This window comes from Egretta garzetta, unplaced genomic scaffold (genome assembly GCF_000687185.1).
Source record: "Egretta garzetta isolate BGI_Z169 unplaced genomic scaffold, ASM68718v1 scaffold14, whole genome shotgun sequence".
Classification (NCBI taxonomy): domain Eukaryota; kingdom Metazoa; phylum Chordata; class Aves; order Pelecaniformes; family Ardeidae; genus Egretta; species Egretta garzetta.
Window position 1 is genome coordinate 664,932 of NW_009259588.1, and position 21,769 is coordinate 686,700.

The 21,769-nt window shown below is 36.7% G+C and overlaps 1 protein-coding gene across 1 annotated transcript in view; it reads left to right on the forward strand.

Annotated features, from left to right (window-relative positions):
* Positions 1–21,769, forward strand: part of RECK (reversion inducing cysteine rich protein with kazal motifs) — a 66,655-nt gene that overhangs the window by 35,552 nt on the left and 9,334 nt on the right. The window contains exons 8-18 of the mRNA XM_035893444.1: positions 229–262; positions 1,137–1,334; positions 1,731–1,998; positions 4,069–4,248; positions 5,210–5,422; positions 6,140–6,276; positions 9,447–9,587; positions 11,671–11,859; positions 18,493–18,615; positions 19,114–19,285; positions 21,144–21,336. Coding sequence (XP_035749337.1) covers positions 229–262; positions 1,137–1,334; positions 1,731–1,998; positions 4,069–4,248; positions 5,210–5,422; positions 6,140–6,276; positions 9,447–9,587; positions 11,671–11,859; positions 18,493–18,615; positions 19,114–19,285; positions 21,144–21,336 — 1,848 coding nt within the window. The remainder of the gene's footprint in view (positions 1–228; positions 263–1,136; positions 1,335–1,730; positions 1,999–4,068; positions 4,249–5,209; positions 5,423–6,139; positions 6,277–9,446; positions 9,588–11,670; positions 11,860–18,492; positions 18,616–19,113; positions 19,286–21,143; positions 21,337–21,769) is intronic.

Genomic DNA, 21,769 nt, shown 5'->3' on the forward strand with positions numbered 1-21,769 from the left:
TTGAATATTTATCTGTTTTGTTACGAGTGAGCACAGAACTCAGGTGACCACTGATCCTTTAATTTCCTAGTTTCAGTGTTTTTCTATAGTGGTTTTGATTTAAACCAATCTAATTGGAGCAAATAATAACAAAGTTAGATTTATTAGCTCGTTATAAGAAATGACTGGACACTTAAGTATTTATTTGACATTTTCTGGCTTGTAACACTATTTTTGTTTTGATTTCAGAATGCTCTCTTTAGTTGTATTAACAGAAATGAAAGTAAGTATGTGCTGAATAGTTTGGGGGGTTTGTTTTTCTTTTATATCGCTCTATCCTTTTTTCTCTAAAATGTAAGAAATTCTATGGATGTACATATACACAAATCATATGGATTCAGTTCCATAGAAGGACAAACCACATGCATAAATTTTCCCACTCAAGTGATAAGGGGATTGGGCTGTTCATATAATTTATATCAGTTTTTAATCTGTGTATATATTTGTTTTTTCTGTCCTATTTTAATGATCGTGTAGAAGCTTATTTTTTTCCTTCTGCTTTGTTCATTTAATGAGTGTTAAGTAACAGTTAAACGCATACGTGAAATCTTGCACCACGCAAGTGTTTCGTTGCCTGATATCTGTCTATATAAAATGAAATCAGTGTCTCAGAACTAATTCTACTAAAAGTATTTCTCAAGAACTGTATATTTAATAATGTATCAAAAATGGGTCAATCATGATACCATCTGTCTATTTTTTGGATGAGTTTTAGGATACTCCCCTCATTTATTTGTTTACTATTAATACTTGTCTAATAATGCAATTATAGGACAAGTCTGGTTAACTTAAATAAGAGTAAAACAGCTGAAGATAAAATTCAGCTGGCTTGCTGGTGTCTTGAACTTGAGTTCAAAATGGCTTTAAGGACTTTTTTCTCCAGCCAAACAAACAAATGTAACGTATCTAGTGACAGATATTCCCAGTCATTATGTAAACAGAGATTATTTTAACAGAGCACAGAAGAATTTCTTAATTTTTTTTTTTTTTTGCAGTACTACCTTGAGCATCACTGTGTGTGGTAGAGACACTCATTTCTTCATTTCTCTGTGTAGGAACCCATAGATGTTCTGTTGTTTTTTTCTTTGTTTCCCTAGTGGGGTCAGTCTGTTGCAGTTATGCAGGTCATCATACAAACTGTCGGGAATATTGTCAAGCAATTTTTCGGACAGACTCTTCTCCTGGTCCTTCACAAATTAAAGCAGTTGAAAATTACTGTGCATCTATTAGCCCTCAGCTTATACACTGTGTGAACAACTATACACAGTCATATCCAATGAGAAATCCTACAGATAGTAAGTACAAAAAATCCTTTACCGAAAGTTATAAAAAATACTTGCAAATGTTTTGAGGATTGTATGCACTTTTTATATAAAATGTGTTACTGTGTAAGTCTATTGTATAAATTGAATTAATGTATTTCTAAATTGTAATTATATAGATTTATATAATGATAACTTACTTTGTAGGTGCATTACTGATTTTTATTTATTTTTTAATTCTATGTAGCGGTGGATTTTTCCAGACTTCATTCTGTCTGCATTTAAAAGAAGCAGTGTTATTCGAGATTATTTGGGGTGGGTGGGGGAAGCCTCCTTATAGCACTCTTTATCTGAGGGCTATTATGTCATGCATCTTGGTTGTTGTTGTTGTATGCTTGATCATTAACTATTTTTAATTTTTTTTAACAGGCTTGTATTGCTGTGATAGAGCAGAAGACTATGCATGTCAGACTGCTTGTAAAAGAATTCTAATGTCAATGAAAACAGAGCTTGAAATTGTTGATGGACTTATAGAGGGCTGTAAAACAATGCCTCTCCCTCAGGATCCACTTTGGCAATGTTTTCTTGAGAGTTCAAGATCTGTTCACCCAGGAGTCACTGTGCACCCTCCACCTTCAACAGGCCTCGATGGAGCTAAGCTCCATTGCTGTTCTAAAGCAAATTCTTCCACATGTAGGTCAGTATCTCTCTACCCTCATTTCCAATTGTGAAAATGCTTCAGAAGTTGTCTCATTGGGCCTTTGCCCAAATCCTGCTATGTATGTCAAATAAAGGGTTCTGTGAATTCTTAGAAAAAATACAGGGTTATGTAATCAGATGGGTATCACATTCTGTCCAATACTTACTTTGTATCTCAAAAAATACTGTTCCATAAGAGGGGTCACACTTTTCTCACTTTTAGCACTGGCTTATTATAGCAGACACACTAAGTTAATTAAACCTATGACTTACTTGTGATCATAATAGCCAATATTGCAACAAGATGAAGAGGCCTTAACCAGATGCTAAAGAGAGCCAAGGGGACAACGAACACCACAAACTCTCAAGTACCTGGTTGCTGCATATTAAAACCTTAGCAGTATTCCTTACTGGATACTATTCAGATTTTTGTCAATGAAAATAAGTTAGGTTATTTAATAATTAAATAATGGAACTAACTAATCTGACATTAAAAAAAAAGGTTTTCAGCAAATAGTTGCACGCTTGCAAATAACTGTAATTGGAGCATTTTTTGTTTAGAACGGTTATCTGTCCACTTTAAAAATAGATCATTATTGCATTATAAATGCATCAATATGTCAAAATAAGTTGTAAACATTGTTTTTTGAGCTGTTACTTCCTTTTATACCAGTTTCCAGTAGCAAAACAACAGATCCTGAATGCAACTTACAATGAGTTTTAGTAGTAGAGCCCTGGAGTTACATTATTTCTTAGAACAATGTAACATAGGGCAGTTGATATATAATACCTTTGATAATACCTTTTAGTTGCTTGCTTTGACAATGAGTTCTACAAATGGATCCTTCCTTCATGTTTTCAATATGCAGCAGACTTTAATAGTACAGTGAAGTTCCATACCTTTATCTGGGATAGGAACAGTTGTAGTTTGTAGGATATTGCTGTGAACAAAGTGGTTTGGGTATTGCTGATGCCAGGAAACATCTCAAACACAAGCAACAAACACTACACCTGTTTCACACGTCAGGGTGAAAGAAGAAATATGTTTTGCGTGCCAGTCATTTCTGTAGGAGGAGAATCTGAGGTTGAAGCATGGGATTAGAGGTTCTTCATTAGCATGTCAACTTAGATTTATTACAAGTAAAATTAGCTGGAGTAGTTCTCATCTCAGAGTCATTAGTTCAGGTTTCCAGCTATTACACTTTTCTTGGATATTGCTGTTTTATATTCTGAAGTATTTCAGTCTTACTAGCTGTCATGTTTTAACCTGGCAGGCAGCTAAACACCACACGGCCGTTTGCTCAACTCCCACCTCTGTGAGCTGAGGGAGAATATTGGAAAAAATGTAAAACTTGTAGGTTGGCGTAAAGACAATTTAGTAGGACAGAAAAGGAAGGCAAAATAATAATAATGGTAAAATAATATACAAAACAAGTGATGCACAATGCAATTGCTCACCACCCACTGACAAATTCCCGAGCAGTGGACCCCAGCCAGTTCCCAAGCAGTGAACCTGCCCCCCCAGCCAACTCCCCCCAGTTTGGCCTGACATCATATGGTATGGAATATCCCTTTGGTCTGGTCAGTTGGGGTAAGCTTCCAGCTGTGTCCCCTCCCAGCTTCTTGTGCACTTCCAACCTCCTTGCTGTCAGGCCAGTATGAGAAGCTGCAAAATACTTGACTTTAGTGTAAGCACTGCTCAGGAACAGCTAAAACATCAGTGTGCTGTCAACATTCTTCTTGTCCTAAATCCAAAATGCAGCACTATGCCAGCTACTAGGAAGAAAGTTAACTCTAAGCAGGACACTAGCTTAAAGATTTGCTAGCATTCTTAAGCAAAACTGGAAAACTTAGAAAACAGTGAAGTGGGATTATTTGCTTTGAGCACAACATTTGGATACTCTTGCAGATTTTGTGGGCACTAACACAATCTTCTACAGTGAGTGTAGGCTGTTGTGATCAGCAAAGAAATGATAGGCTCTGCTCTGAACAAGTGCTGTTCTTTTTATTTTCTTTGTCTCTCTTTTTTTTATTTTTTATTTTTTATTTTTTATTTTTTTTATTCCAGAGAGCTCTGCACTAAACTTTATAGCACGAGCTGGGGCAATTCACAGAGCTGGCAAGAATTTGATCGCTTTTGTGAGTATAATGCAGTTGAAGTTTCCATGTTGACCTGTTTAGCAGATGTACGAGAACCTTGTCAGCTGGGCTGTAGAAATCTTTCTTACTGCACTAATTTTAATAACAGGTAGGAGAGAGACACTGAATATTTTATAAAGGAATTCCTGTGCTTTGATTTTAAAAAAAATAAAATAAAAATGTTTTTCAGGCTTATTTTGAGATTGTATGTAGCTGTCTTCTGCAAATATTTTTTTTAGATAATTTAAAAATAAATAGTTTTTCTTCAGAATAAACTTTTGAAAATGTATTTAACAATAGCCGTAGCAAAACTTAAAAGAATAAAAGCTAACCCATGAACTTGTAAGATGTCATCATGTAATTTGCAGCATATTATATAGACATATACGTACTGTATAGACAAATAAGCCATGATTACTGGAATGTTGTGTATTATAAATAAGGTAAAAATTCATGTTAAATTTGCGTGTTACTCTCTTTCAAAATTCCTTTTCTTTCAGAGATATTTCTGTGGTTTTATACTTTATAGGACAAAATGCATGATTTAGAAGTCATGTCTGAATTGGTAATTGCAAGGTTACAAATTAAATAGTTTGAACTTAAAAAAATAATTTAAAAATTTGTTAGAGATCTCTGGCTTTTCTTTGAAATAGTATACAGTGGCATGAGCATTACATGAATCACATACGTGATAGGTGCAGCCTGGGCAAATATAAATGATAAATCAGCTTGCATTAGTGATTCACCAAGAAACATTTGCACAGATGTTCAGGATATCTAAGATACTTTCTTTTAAGTTTCTTTTAAGGTGAGAAAAATGTAAGTGATATTTGATCCAAGAGGTAGAAGTGAGAAGGGAGTTTCAGCCTTGAGTCTTAAAGAGCTTATTTTCCTTAGAAGAGAGAATTGAAATTGATTTTGATCTTGCTTAACTGTGGAAGGGAGTAATTTCTTTTATACCATAAAAAGCAAGCCACGTGAAGTTTGTAGAATTCATACAGTGAAAGGTATAATTTGTGGTGTTTTCTTTTTTTTTGTATGCATGCCATATCTTAATTTCTTCTTTTAAGACCAACAGAACTTTTTAGGAGCTGCAATACTCAGTCAGACCAGGGAGCCATGAATGACATGAAGCTATGGGAAAAAGGGAGTATTAAGATGCCATTTATAAATATTCCTGTGCTTGATATTAAAAAATGCCAGCCAGAAATGTGGAAGGCAATTGCCTGCTCACTGCAGATTAAACCTTGCCACAGCAAATCTAGAGGAAGTATTATCTGCAAGTAAGTACTGTGGGGGAAAAAAAACAGTTTAGAGGTTCTGCTAAGGATTTTAATGAGAACTAAAAAGCTGCTGTAGGACTGTGCTTGACTTGGGTTAGGAAAATATGGCAAGACAAACATGTAATGCTTGAATCTCCATCACTGTAAATGGAAGATGCTTCCTTGTTATTGAGATGGATGTATATGCTTCCATTGTAAAATTGATTTGGTTTGGGGGGGTTTTGGCTCTCCAGGGCATCTATAAAAACTTTCTTCTTTTTTGGTTTTGGGACCTACTGGTGACTTTCAGCTGACAGAAAGGTCTGGAAAAAAAAGTAGTTTATTTTTTAAAAAAATAAATTTTGAAAGTAGATGATTGGGTAGAAAAGAGACCAGTTAATGGTACAGGTAGTGAGATAGAGTTCAACCCATGTTAGACATTAGTAAATCAAGGAAATGCTTGGTCATACATGCATATGATGCCATAGAAAATAAAGATCACCGAGCCCAAAGTAGAGGAAGAATAGTGTAAGCTATAGTTCCTGTCTTTGTGTCACAAATCTGTTCCTCCCCCTGTATGTAAAATGTAGCATGCATACACATATAAACTCTCTGTTGTGAGGCAGAAGGAGAAAGTTGTGTATTTGGGGAAGGTAAGAATGTGGAAAGAAATCTTTTTCATACAAGACTTTTTTTCTTCAAGTATTCACAAAGTTCTGTTTCTTTATTTATCTGAAGATCAGATTGTGTGGAAATACTGAAGAAATGTGGAGATCATAATAAATTCCCTGAAGGACACTCAGCTGAAAGTATTTGTGAGCTCTTATCTCCAACAGATGACTTGGAGAACTGTATCCCTTTGGATACATACCTGAGTAAGTATCAACATACCTATGCAACAAAATTAGGAACCAAGATACTTTGAATGCTTATCATTGCTTTTAGTAACTTTATTTCTTTTAAAGAAAATTGTGTTGAATTTGAGACATTTTATTTTCTGTATTAGAAGAAATCGGATTTTTCAAATTGCCATAGCTCATTACGTTTATTCCTTCTTGCATTGGGTATACATGGTGAGGTTGTTTTGGTAGCGGTGGAGCCTTCAGGGGCTGTGCTGGAAGATGTCAGGGACTGCACTCTGCCAGACACAGACAGCTCAGCACTGGGCCCACTATAGGCTAAAGCTGAGCCACTTCAGCAAAGTTTGCGGTGCCTCTGTGAAAACAGGTTTAAGAAGGGGCAAAAAGCTCTAGAGAGGTGGAGGAGAACAGGAAGGGTGAGAAACAGCTGAGGTAGCACCAAGGAGCAGGAGGAGAGAATGCAGCCTGTGGAGGACCCCATGCCAGAGCAGGTGGATATACCCTGAAGGAAGCTGCAGCCCGTGGAGGACCCCATGCCAGAGCAGGTGGGTATACCCTGAAGGAAGCTGCAGCCCGTGGAGACCCCATGCTGGAGCAGAGGAAGGGTGTGACAAGGAATGAGTGGCAGAAACTGCTGTGTACTGACCATAGTCACCATCATCACCCCCGATCCCATTCCCACTGCATCACTTGGGGCAGGGGCAGAGAAATCTGGACTGAAGGTGAGCCTGTTAAAGGGAGGAAGAAAAAAGTTGCTGTAATGTATGTCTTTTTGTTCCCATTACCTGAATCTGTAATTAGATATTTATTTTAATTGGCAATAAATTTAGTTAGCTTTCCCCAAATCAAGTCAGTTTTGCCTGCGATGGTAATTCTTACACAATCTCCCTGTCTTTATCTCAATCCAGGAACTTTTCTGTTCCTGTTCTACCTATTTTCTATCCCCATCCCATTTGGGCTTGGGGCACTGGGTGGGAGTTTGGCTGTTAGCCAAGGCTAACCCACCACACTTCTCTTTGGGTGACTTTATTCAGTGCAAGCACACAAATCTGTATCATCTAATAATCTGGCTTGTTGAATTTCAACGATTTTTACCTACTTGAAAATAGACTAGTTAATCTTACTTTAAGAAAACCCTGTTCTTCAAGAAGTCATCTCACATGCCAAAGTAGTACTACAACAATAAAACCACTAGCACTATGTATTTACTGGACAAAAGCTGGATCATGCTTGGGAGGACTGGTCTCAAATAAATGTCACTTAAACAATAGTATGATTTAGAGCACAACTTCTTGATGTACAAAATTACACTTTTGCCTGATGCATAAACTCTGTTCTTTAACTGTGAAAGTACAATAGCCAAAAGACAAATTAACACTTGGGGCGATAGAACATGGGTTTAGTAGGTATGTGGAAGAATTAAGTTTTTGTGATTCTGTTTTCTTCTAGCATGTCTTATCCCTCAGTGTGGTATCATAGAATCATTTGGTTGGAAAAGACCTTTAAGATCATCTAGTCCGACTGTACCTCTCCACTACTAAACCATGTCCCTAAGCACCTTGTTTATCCATCTTGTAAATACCTCCAGGGATGATGACTTGACCACTTCCCTGGGAAGCCTGTTCCAACGCTTGGTAACCCTTTCAGTGAAGAAATTTTTCCTAATATCAAATCTAAACCTCCCCTGGAGCAACTTGAGGCCATTCCCTCTTGTCCTATCACTTGTTACCTGGGAGAAGAGACCAACACCCACCTCACTACAACCTCCTTTAAGGTAGCTGTAGAGGGCGATAAAGTCTCCCCTCAGCCTCCTTTTCTCCAGCCTAAACAACCCCAGTTCCCTCAGCCGCTCCTCATCAGACTTGTGCTCCAGACCCCTCACCAGCTTCACTGCTCTTCTCTGGACATGCTTCAGCACCTCAATGTCCTTTTAGTGAGGGGCCCAAAACTGAACACAGTATTTGAGGTACAGCCTCGCCAGTGCTGAGTACAGGGGGAGGATGGTTTCCCTACTCCTGCTGGTCACACTATTCCTGATACAAGCCAGGATGCTGTTGGCCCTCTTGGCCACCTGGACACACTGCTGGCTCATATTTGTGTGGCTGTTGACCAGTACCCCCAGGTCCCTCTCTGCCAAACAGCTTTCCAGCCACTCTTCCCCAAGCCCGTAGCGTTGCATGGGGTTGTTGTGCCCAAAGTGCAGGACCCGGCACATGGCCTTGTTGAACCTCATACAATTGGCCGCAGCCCATTGACCCAGCCTGTCCAGGGCCCTCTGCAGAGCCCTTCTCCCCTCAAGCAGATCAACACTCCCGCCCAACTTGGTGTCATCTGCAAACTTGCTGAGGGTGCACTCAATCCCTTTGTCCAGGACATTGATAAAGATGTTATGATAGTATTAGTAAAAATTAATCTTTTTTCTAAATTTCATTTAAATGTATTTTCCGAATGTGCTCTACCCTATTACTACTTCCTATTGCATATTTATCTCTGTAGGGTTTAGATCTATTTAACTTCACAGGATTTATCCATTTCAGACCTTCTTCCAAATTAAATTTTTATATTTCTTTCTCAGAATCACGGGAACTTTTGAAAATAGTAGAATTTTAGTTAGTAGGAGCTGCAACTGAAAGCATGCCTCAGCAAAGAAATTGTTCCCAGAGAGAAGCTTTGGGTGGTTCTTTCCATTTAGCTGCTGCTTTTCCATGTTGTCTTCCCTTTCCTTAGTCTTGTAACAGGAGAACATTACTAGTGAGTTTAAAGGAAAACAGAAACAAAATTTTAGAAATGATAGCAACCTTGGTTAAACATCAAGTGTACTTTAAACCTCCAATTTGTTTATTTGTTAATTATTGACTGTGGGACTTGTCTTGATTAAACTGACAGTCATTGTCAGTTTGTATTTTTGTCATAGAGAGAAAATTATTGGGGAAACAAGATAGAGGAAATATAATTTGCATGTGAAGAATCATCTGGGTCTTTATCTCTGGGATTGAGGACTAAACTTTTGAAATAAGTTAACTACCTTGTCATGTAAAGCTTCTGCAAGTATAATTAAAAAAATAAAAAATATTTCACAGAATTGTCAAAAACATTATTTTACTGAATGTAAGAAATGACATATTTTACTGAAGAAAAATAAACCTCATTTAAATCAATATAGATACTGTATATTCTGTTTTCAGGTCCAAGTTCTTTAGGTAACATTGTAGAAGATGTTACACATCCATGTAATCCGAATCCATGTGCAGCTAATCTGTTATGTGAAGTAAATAGAAAAGGATGTCAGTCTGGAGAACTGTGTCTTCCATATTTGTGTGTGCCAGGTAAGGGGTTTGGGGCTTCTGTTGACCTGAATTTTGCTGATAAACTTATGTTACTGAAATATTGTTGAAAGTTTTGAAGCGAATTGCTGATATCCCAAAAGGACTATTATCACAATTACCTTGTGTTTTCAAAAGCTGTAGCCTACCTTCTAGCTCTTTCTGTTTCTTGATGTGTTTCTATTTTTATTGTCCACTGAAACATAACATCTTATTAGAAGATATGTTACTTACTTTGCCTCGGAAGAAATATGTCCCTACATCGTCTCTAAGCAGCCTGCCTGTTATTTAAAATTACAAGCATGCAATACTGCAAATACAGTGCAGCTCTGTTTCTGCAGACACCATGACATGTATTGCCCTGTATTTCCATACATTATTAGCCATATCCATATTATTTTCTGTACTGATGAAATAAATGGACATTATGTCTTGTCTTGAAATAAATGAAAGTTGGGCTGTCAGCCTTGAGGGAGGACATTTTGAGAGCTCTGAGAAGCTAATCAAATGCCAGGGCGCCCTGGGATGTAGATTTCCATTGGCGGCAATTCCAGTGTTATATTAATGTTCAAGATGGTATCTTACATGGAATTGTCCCAAATCCTTCTTCATTGGCCGGGTCAACTTCTCAAAATCTCTCCAGCAGCTCATGGGTAACTAATTCTGGTCTGAGTAAATTAATACCCACACCTTTTCTTAAGAGCTTCACTGTTGCTGCTTCACTGGATTCAGAGTGCCTAGGTTTAGGGCTTGGGAAGGAACTGACATGGCACAGAATTTAGTTGCCTCTCCTTTCTTCTCTCTACTATTTGAGCTCGCAGCACTGATGCAGCATCTCTGCACTTCATCTTTAATGACTGACAGCGCTATGAGTTCATTGACTGGAGAAAAAGGTGGAACCACGAGGCAGATTAGCTCTGTGTCTCTCCCAAATCAAAGAGGAAAGCTTCCATTTGGTGACCACTTGAATGCATGTGTTGAGAGAGACTGAGCAAGTGAGAGCAACACTGATTTTTAAACTGAGTTGTATGAAGCAGTCTCCTTTCTAGAGGAAGTGGTGGAGAACATTGATGTAACTGTCTCGGATCAGATCCCTGAGCCTCTTTTGTTCCAGCAATTCTGTGGCTTATCTGCAGTTTCTCCACTCTCTGATTTTTAATTACAGATTACTGGGTTTTGCTGTACTCTTACATCTGCTACACTTGTGCTCTTCTAAAAGTGATGGTAAACTTCAACTCATTCTTTTTGTGAGTCTAGGGACATTGGGTTAATTTTTTTTGTTTTTATGAAAAGCTGAGCGTTATTACTATAGAGGTTGTATTGTCTTCACTTGCTGCAAAAGTCATTCAAAGTGATCTGAAAACAAGCTCACACAGAGCTTTTTGAAGAGGCAGTTTACTTCCTCTAAGGGTTGGAAGGTGACTTTTATGTTTGAATTCAGTCTTTTTATTGGTTGAAAGTTTGGGGGGATTTGTTGCAGTTTGTTACTTGTAGGGTAGTTTTAATCTACTGTTTCTTTTATTACTGTTTCCTTGCAATTTTTAAAACCAATTTTCTTTTCCATTCTTTTTTAAATCCAGTTTTTCTGCTTTTTCTCCCTTTCTCCTCTCTTCATGTCTATCTATAAGAGTCCTTCAGTCTTCACATAAGAAGTACAAGTAGGGAAGGAAGAAACAAAATACTCAAGAGAATGAGGGGAAATGACTGGGCTTTGCTTGTGAGACCCTTTAATTCAGTTTGTGTATTGGAGAGAGCGAAGCGTATGTGGTATTTGTTTCATCACATAGATTTCATACTGCTACACAACCATGGAAAATAAGATTACTTGATAATTGTTGGAATTACCAGTCTTTTTCTTTGCAATTACATTTCTACAGGTACTTCAGAACATTGTCTCAAGCAAGTAATTTCTATTTCTGCTACTAGCTGCCTCTGTGAAATGAGTGAATTTGTCTAAAGGGCAAGACCAAGGCTGCTTTAGGAACACCTTCGCTTTTTCACAAGTTTAAGAGCAGTAGTTATTTTTGGTAGTGTCACTTCCTAAAGCATTTACTAGATATGAGCTAAAAATTCTCCTTGTATATAGGTTGCAAACTGGGAGAAGCCTCAGATTTCATTGTCCGTCAAGGTACACTTATTCAGGTTCCATCCTCAGCTGGTGACATTGGTTGTTACAAGATTTGTACCTGTGGACACAGTGGATTGCTAGAAAACTGTATGGAAATGCATTGTGTTGACCTCCAAAAATCATGCATTGTTGGAGGACAAAGAAAAAGTAAGTATCAGAACAGTAATTATATCTTTATACAGTGCCTGTTCCTTAAGTAATGAATTTTGAGGTACATGTCAGGATCTGAATGCAGAGTTATCAGAAAATACAAAAGTTAATGTTTGCCTCCATATATACATATTACTTGTTTAGTTCTTGTATATGCTGGAGGGTTCCATAATTTAAATCAACTGAACTGTGTCTGTCTCAACCAATGAAAGTGCTGTGTGAAGTGCGTTCTTAGAACACCATTTTTCAACCAAAAGGTCACTGACTTGCCTCACATCCCCTGTATTTTTATGGTCCTTGATAATAGGTAGCTTCCTTTCTGGTAGAAGAACTTGCTGGTGGGAGCTCTGAGGATTGAGGAGGGAAAAAGTTCTGAGAGGAGCCAGTAGGCAGCAGGGATGAAGCAACAACAGCAAAACAAATTGATCTGCTTTAAGCATGCTGTAGTTCTACGGTTTAAGCACAGTGTAATTAACTATAAGTGACTGCCCATTTCCTGGATTCCAACTTTGTGGGTACTCTTAGTCTATTTTTATCAGCACTGGATATCCAGTGACCAATAGAGGTGTCTAGGGAAGGGTATGAGAAAAGGCATCCTTTCCATGAATTTTCTACCAGAATCTGTTCTGTGCTTCAAACCACAGACCCCTTGAGCCAGGATGGTTTCTTTACTAGCCCCAAATGGTTTGGGGGTTTTCGATTTCCATTGGGTTTGGTTTTCTTCCATGGATTTTAAATATGGGTTAAAAAAAAGTCAAAAACTTTTATCATGAGCTATAACCTCTTGAAAGAGGTTCCACATGTTAAGATATGTGTGCCTAAAAAACTCTTTTCTTTTTTTTTTTTTTTTTTTTTTTTTGGTGGGATTTGCAAGGGGTTTCTTTTAATTTGAGCATTGATAGTTTGTTTCATCTGATTCCTCTTAGTTCATGAGATTAATCCTAGTTCTTATACTGAAAAAGCTGGTAAATGATTGTTGCCTATTTATCTCCTATTTCAGACCTCTGTCATATTCCCCTCAGCTTTCTGGGTTTTTCTCCAAGCCAGTTCCTGTTTTATTTAATCATTGCTTTTATGAAAACAGTTGTATATTTTTTGGTCATATTTATTACCCTACTGTGTACCTTTTTCTAGTTCTTAGGTTTTATTTTGAAATGGGAACTAGACCTTTATGCACCATTCACAGTCAAGTGCCCAATCAAGTGTATGTAATAGGAAAACTGTGTTCCTTTCATAAGTATTCTGAACATTATCGTTTTTTTGGCTACTAATTCTATTGAGTTCTTGCTTTCCCAGAGCTGTCTGTTGTAATGCCATGGTCCAGTTCTTAAGTGGAAATGGTCAACTCATAGCTCATTGTGTGAATTGTAGAGAATCACTTTATGTTCACTACAACTAATTTCCTCTGCTATATCCCTTCATAGTTGCTCAGTGAAGTGAGGTTTTCTGGCAGTTCTTCATTATTTGGTCCTTTGTACCTTAATGTTCTTGAGACTTTGTCATGAAAATACTTGCATTTGTTTTTTGGATCACATATAAATTATGCTGAACAGAACAGTCACAGTATCATGGAGACTCCTCCAGTGACCTCCTTTCATCATCCATTTATTGTGTTTCACATTTATCCATGTGAACACTTTTTTTCCCTATGTCTACTTTTTTTCTTGAAAGCTATTAAAGATCTGTTGGGTATTGAGTATCAGCCTGGTTTTATGTTGTCCACATGCTTATCAACTCCTTTTGATAAACCTGAAAGATTTGGTTTGTGACTTGCACAAAAACTGATTCTTTCCCCGAGTGTGTCATATTTAGGTATGTGTCCACCGATGCAAATTTTTAAACTTTTACCACATTTGTGTTGTGCGAAATTAATTTTACATATCTTTATTGTCCACAGAATGCCTTTTAGAAAAAAAATTAGATATTTTAGCCACTTGCATCAGTATCCAAACCCTGGGGAAGTTCAAAGCAAGACATTATAAATAAGTTCACTTACATTAGCAGGTATTTCACACCTGTGTTCATTTGGAGGTTTTTGGTCAATGTTTCTGGACTTGCAGAGTCATTTGTCTGTCCAAGAGCTGCGTCTGAGGCAGGTTCTCTAACAGCCTGTGAAGAAGGTACTCAGCTTAGACTTTTAACCTCCTCTGCAGGGAACAGGGATGCAAGAAAATCTTCTACTTTCTGTTTCTGTTGTTGACTTATCTTCTGAGTGGTTCTTTCGTGTATTGATCAGGTGTTCACTGGTTGGTCGTCCTCCCTCCTACCACAAAGCTAGCCGTAGGTGTAAAAGTCGCATAAAACTAGTTTTACAAAATAGTTGTTGATGTCTGAATTGGCAGTGAACAAAACCAGTAATCACTGGATGTATTCCCAATAGACACATGCACAGAGCTGTGCGCACGCACATATACCCATGCTGCTAGCATGGCCAGCTGCACTGATAAACACAGACAGAAATTGGTGCTGTTATCAGCACCCACATAAACACATACAGCATTAACACAAACATGAAGAGCACATATAGCCCAAACCTCTTCCTGTTCTGCTGCTGATTAGAAATGAAGCCCACTAATGAAGTACAGGCACACAGAATAGAGTTCTGTCCAGTAGCACACCCTAGGTGAAGAGTTTCTCTGCTGAGCTGCCCCCTAGATGCCAGTCTCCCAGAGCTGGTGGCATCTGGACCCATGGGCTCACAAGGTTTATGTTTCCACTCCGGTGACTTCTTATCCTACTTATTGATTTACCCAGCTTAAACTTTGTTAGCATTCATGCACATATTCAGAGCAGGAAGCACACAGAATATAAAAATAGGATTGAATAAAAATACAGTAGAGATTGTGGTGATCAAGTGCAGGATTCAGTCAGAAAAGTGTGCTGACCAGCCACCTGTTTGCACTCAGCTGTTCCCTTTTTCCCCTTTTTCCTCTGCTTTCCTATGCATCTTCCTGCTTAATCCATCTTAATTCCTCCTTTTCCTCATTTTTGGTCCTTCCTCTAAGCATCTCATAATAAACTTTGCACAATCCCAAAATTCTCTTCCCTTGGCATCACATAGTCAATCTGATCCTTAGGCAATGATGCTGTTTTAGTTCAAATGGCATTCTGGAGAGGGAGTTTCTTTTACTTAGTGATGTTGGTAGGTTTCACACCAAGGACAATGGTTTAAAAAAAGTGTTTAAAAGACTGTTCTGCTAATATGTACAAACACGTTAGAAATACACACCTGTCATAGACTGTCCTCTGCACTTGGATTTCTTTGAAACCTTCATAGCCTGCAATTAAGTATCAAAAGCAGCCTATGCATTTCAGAAAAAAACTTTCAAAATTTTTAAACAAAATTAATATTTAATAAAAATTATTGTTTAACATATTAAGCAATAGGGCTAACATATGCTTAAAAATGAACATGTAAGCAGGTAACAAAGGCATATTGAACACTGTGGTTCTTTAAAGTCTTCCTCAGTGTGGTAGATGTAGACCTCATGCTGATTTCCTTCTGCCAGGTTAACTGTAAGATGAACAGCTTTTTATTTTAACAATAAAAGAATGCTAACTATCTCTTTTTTTACTTAGGTTTAAATTACTCACTTTCTAAAATAACTTTACTGTTACTCTTCAGAGATTAAATTGGCATGGGTAACGAGCATTAATTGGCTTTTACCTAATCTGGCAGTCAAAGTAGTTGAAAGAGACTTGACAAATGATGCTTCTTGAAAGTCGATAATGATTTATTTTCAAATTTATTAATTGCTTGAGAGTATTAAAGGTGTATTTTAGTCATGCAAACCGGCACTGTGCTCTTTGAAAAAGAAAACAAAATAAAAAGCTACTATTATGATAGGGAAAATCTTACAGAATGTCTTGAATATAAAATGGAGTCTGTGCTGAGCTGTAATCTGTGTGAAGCTGATGTCTTTGAATCAGTCAGCAAACAAGAGCTTTTCTGCTAGTGAACATTAACATACTTCAGCACTGTATATTGTTTAGTGTCTGTAAATCAGCCCTTTTAAAATACTGTCAGACTGAAGTCCAAGCATAATTAAAGCAAGTCAGAGATACCTAATAAGTCTAAAATAACTGAGTCACTTTTTTATCATGTAATAAGAAAGAGTTATTTTCACATTTCGTGAATCTTAAGAAGCAAGGCACTTGTTCTAATTACATTTGTCACAAACGTAATTTTCTGGTTGTGAACCAAACCCTGAAACCATGAAAGAGAGGTAATTGGGATATTTCTTTCTCTTAAAAGATACCAAGCAGATCTAAATAATCAATTGCACAATTATTTTCATCATTCAGGAAAGCCTGCCTGTAATGTTCCATGCATTTACAGCTTGCAATGTTTTGGTTTGTGTTCTGGTTTTTTTTGTTTTTTTTTTTTTGTTCATCCAAATCGGATAAAAGTCAGCCAAACACACTTAAAACTTATTTTGTATTGCCAAATTGATACTATTTGTTTCGTGGAAGGAGAACACTGGAAACATTTTAATGATATATTTGATGGGCAGTTATAGAAAGTATCTGGTGAAAGTAAGTGCTTTTTAAATAGTCATTAGCAAATATATTCTTTAAATGGCAACTGAAACCTTTTATGGACCATTCTGTCCAAAGAAACTTGCCCTTTTTCGGATTATTGGTGAAAACAATCACAAAAATATTTGAAGTTGTATTTGTGTTTTACCTTTGTACAGTGTACAGCTGTCAATTGCAGTGACTATGACAATATGTGTAGCCGGTAGGTATTCAGTATTCAGTAAGTGCTGTCCATTTAAAAAAACAAACAAAACAAACCACCACAAAACCAAAACCAGGCAGCTTCCTCTCTCTTGCCATAATTACTCATTAAGTGTGTGTGGTGATTAAGGCTCTAGGTATTATAAAATAAAAAATAGTACTAAATTCCAAATCTGTTAGATGATGTATTAAAAACAAATCATTCAAAATTTACAGTCACCATATGAACTTTTTGTATTTACTATATTTAATTGGTTTCTATGTCAGTTGCAAAAAGCTAGGTTTAGCCATAACACCTGAACTGTGGTTTTCAAAACTATTCTTTATAAACCAAACAACCCTGAATGCTTTATTTGATGCTGAGGTTTTTTTGTGTTGTGAATTGACTGCAGTTATGAAGTGACTACTGCTGAAGAGGACGGTTTGCTGTGTGAACTCTTTGATAGTGAAAGCCAATAGTCTTGCAAAGTTTTCAAGTGGATCCTAAGTCAGTTACTCTTTGCTCTGAAGATTCACCTAAGAGATCCTGTGTTTGGCATTACCTTCAATTCTGGGAAACTTTTCTTACTCCCTGCTGACAAATTCCTTCTTCCTTGTTTAGTACTGTGGTTTAAACAGAGCTTTTTGGGCTGCAGAGACTTTCTCTTCTATCCCGTCTTTTTCTACCACCATTTGTCTAGGAGTACATCTTCTGAAATGCTCAAATGCTGAGGATTTTCCTTGTGCTCTTGTAATATTTTTCAAAAAATCTAATCCTTAATCTCAACCCTTTGAAAAGAGATCAGAGAGAATTGCTTTATTTTGTAAGGCACAGTTACTCTTACGTTTTCCTGAAGAACTGTCTATTTGTTGGTAGTCTTTAATAACTGACCTGGTTATGGATAGATCAGCACCATGTCACCAGTATGAATTGATTTTACATAATACATACAGCACAGTGAAGGACAGTCACATGTACAGTTCACAAAACCAAACTGGAATTGCTAAATTGAAGAAAAATTCCCGAAGTTTGCAGTTTGATTCTTAGATTCGGGTGTGAAAAAGTTGCTGACATAAAATGGAAAGATCAGGCAGATTGCTCCATCCTGAAAAAGCAGCTGTGATGGTGTCAGCTGCATTATTAATGGCTCCTTTCTGAAAGCCAGTGGGTGAACATAGACCTCTGTATTTGTGTGTCTTGTGCTGAATCTAGATCTGGGTTTCTGTTCAGCTTTGCTACAATCTTCCTTGATACCTGCTTTGGACAAAGCTGCATTGTAACTTGTACTTAATGTTGATGCTGAAATTAAGACTGTAATGGATGTTACAAAACAAGGAAGACTGGGATGAAGCATTGGCACTTTTTGCCTCTTGACAAAAAGTACACACAAAGGGAAGAAATGAGCACTACAGAGGAGTTCTGCATTGTGTGTAATATTATGGCTGAAAGTTTAGCAGTCTTATGTACAATTAATTTAGGAGAAGAACGTATCTTTACAAAAGCTTTACCTTTAAAAATATGGAGCTTGCTGGACAGAACTTACAGAAGTACTATGCTACCACTTGTTCTGTTCTATGAGTGTATTTCTTTTTGCAGCTTGAAGTTGTTCTTGAAAAAAAAAAAAAAAAAGAAAAGAAAACCTAACTTATACAGGCTTTGAAAGTATAAAGTGCTTGCTTCCTTGTTTAATTAATCAAAAATGCATGTGAACAGACATTCTTTAAATGAATAAAGCAAATCTTGAAAACTAACAGAAGATAGAATTTTACATGGAAAAAGAAACTGGATTACAGAAATTACAGGAACAATTAATATTGAAAATGTAATATCTATGTAATACATATGAAGATATAGTCTTCCAATATATTTGCATTAATTGTGTGCATTTACTTAATTTCTTCTATTTTAAGGCCATGGAACATCCTTTAATATAGATTGTAATGTCTGTTCATGTTTTGCTGGAAACTTGATATGTTCTACGCGTCAGTGTCTAACTGAGCATAGTTCAGAAGATGAACGTCAGAAGTTTACAGGTAACTTTCCAAACTACCGAAATTTTAAGCTTAATACTCTTAGAACAAGGATTAGCTTCTAAATTCTTTTTACAGGATTAATGGAAAATACCTGATAATTTGTTATGTTCTTTTAATTATTTATTTTTCTCATGTCCACCTGCACTTCAGAAAAAACACATACCTTTAAAAGAAAAATCAGTACTGAAAAATTAAACCACAGGTAATATATAAAAATAGGTAGAGACAGGGTAATGCCACTGGGACAAGATATGAAGATTGGGGAAAAATGGAGAAAGCTGTGTAAAATTGGTAAGGAAGCAGGGCACAAACTTCCTACTACATGTAAGTGCATATGTGCTACAGCATTGCTAAATTATGGGGGGGAAGAAGTGGCTGAAGATGTGGCACATCTTTGCATTTGCTGGAAGGCAAAGATATCTTAGTGACCCCTTATGTATCTTCTGTCATAGAAAGTAAGTGTGCACCAAATTCCTGTTTCATGTGTTGCTTTTACAGGTTTACCATGTAACTGTGTAGATCAGTTTGTACCAGTATGTGGTCAAAATGGACGCACGTATCCAAGTGCATGTATAGCTCGTTGTGTTGGGCTCCAGGACAATCAATTTGAATTTGGATCATGCATTTCCAAGGATCCTTGTAACCCTAACCCTTGTAATAAAAATCAGAGGTAAAAACAGAATATGTTTTTAAGCTTTTCTTTGGCATCATCTATTCATGAATGTCTTGTATATTGTAGTAACACTCTACTTTTGGAGTACTCCAATAAAAATAACTGTTCGAAGTAGCTACTTTTTATTTATCATAGTAATGGACTGTAATAATTGCCAATTCTTGGTTCTGTTTATGTACTGCTGTATTGTTTAAATTCATTATGCAGATCTCAGCTTTAGCAATAAAAGAGAACTGATGTATACTTTCAAAAATGGGAGAATCAGATTTTGTTGAAATGACAGTAAGTGTCATTTTACTGCTTTGTTTCACACCTTCTTCTAGTAGTTAAAAAAAACCCCACACCTGAATTCAAGATTTGGAAAATCATGTCTGTACAATCTTTTTTTCAGGGTCAGAAAAACCAAAATCTGTATAGATGAACAAAACAAAAATATGCTCTGTACTAGAGTCAAGAGAAAAGAAAATCTGACCTCTCTTACAGAAATCAGTCTGTGGCTCATCATACTGGTTTCTGACTTCAGTTTTCTCAAGGTTGTGCAATACTGCAGTCTCCTTTGAATCTGTACATTTTTCTGTTTTGAAAGAAAACCACCATAAGATGTTGTGTAATACTGTGCTTTCATGAAAACTGATTATAGCAATTTTTTTTTTCTTTTTCTGCACTTTGAATGCCTTGATGAAGAAAACTGCAGGGAAAACACTAGTTTTGCAGCTGCAATAGCCATTATGGCATTTCAAAGCTGCATTGTGGATATACACCTTTTACCTTTTATATTTTTAATTTGGAAAGTATAGGGAGGTTTTTCAGTTTTATGGAATAACCATTATGCTTAGAACCTCAACTTGTATTGTGTACCATCCTTTACTGAAACTACATTTTTCTGGGTCAGTTTGATAACATAGCATAAACTAAATGCGCTCATTTAAAAATATCTCTGAAGTGCTTAGAATTTATTTAAGATCTTGCATTCCACTTTTAAAGTGTTTACATCTCAGAATTTCTGATTCTTCCCTAATATAAAAGGAAAAAGTGTGATGCGTAGGACAGCAGCACTCAAGAGAGAATAAGGATGTATTGTATATAATCCAGCAGTAGCATTGTTGTCATTTATAGAAGCAGGAGATAGTTAAAAAAGCCATTTGACCTTTCATCAGTCTATTCATCAAACTCTGTTGGCTGGCATTTCGCTAGCAGAGGGAGGTCTTGCAGGGCATATGGCAAATGTTTTGCAGATAAGACCATGGAACTGTGAAGTCTTGAGAGGGATGGCGTGCCAAAAAGGGAAATGGTCTTAATACTAGATTTTTCCGTTTATCCCCAAGATTGAATGTGCTATAATATACTGAACCTACAAAGGTAGAATCCAGTTCGATATTTGTAATTGAAACCATATAGTCTTATAAGTCTTTTTTTCACTACCTTCTCCAGGAAGGGTGAGGCTAGACCTCCGCAATATAATATTTTTCTCCCACAGTTCACTGTTTTCATGTTTTCTCTAGTTTTCCTTAAATATGTATTTACGATATGACCCTTGGGAGTTGGTAAGAAGTTTATCCAAGCCTTTTTCCAAAATCCATTGAAAAATGCTTGGTGAAAGACTAATTTTAGTGGAAACGGTAGTTGTGTTCACATACATTGACTAAACATGGTGTGAACCAGTTTCAGGTTTGTGATGAGACCTGAAATTGGCTATTCAGAATGTTTTATCACATGTATTTCCTGCAGCTCTGCTGAACTACAGTTAGTTCTAAAGCACTGGAAAAGATTTCACTGAAAATATTTTCCCTGAATTTTTTGAGAGTTAAAAAAAAAATCCTATGACATGATATGAAATTATTGTTACTTTATGCAGGTGTATACCAAAGAAACAAGTTTGCTTGACTAGTTTTGGAAAGTTTGAATGTAGCCAGCATGAATGTGTGCCAAGGCAGTTAAATTGTGACCAGACACGGGATCCTGTTTGTGACACAGACAATGTGGAATACACTAACTTGTGCACTTTGTACCAAAAAGGAAAAAGTTTAGCATACCGAGGACCGTGCCAGGTAGGAAGTGGTTCTAGCAATAAATATAAAATCTTCTTTGTTCTTTAATGTCAACTTTGCAATATTCTGGGTTTTATAGTTTCCAAAATGTTTGCATTGAAAGTAACCCTTTAAAAGTGTAATTTTCACTAGTATAAAAAACACTTTCACAAAATTACATTCAGAATTTTGTCAAGTGTTTCTCTGCTTTAGTTAACAGTTGTCACAAAACCAATCCAAAGCTTTACTTTTGCTTTCTTGGGGATAATACGCTGATATTAATATTAAGTCTTCCTATATTTTTCACTATTAAAGCTTGCACTGAGGTATGTTTGCAGTAATTAGTGCAGTTCCTTGGCTAGTTAAATGCTAGTTTTCACCAATCTGAACTTGTTTTAAATAAAAATTAATGCCTGGTTGTAGAAAGTCTTCAGCATTTTGTGAGATTGTGCCC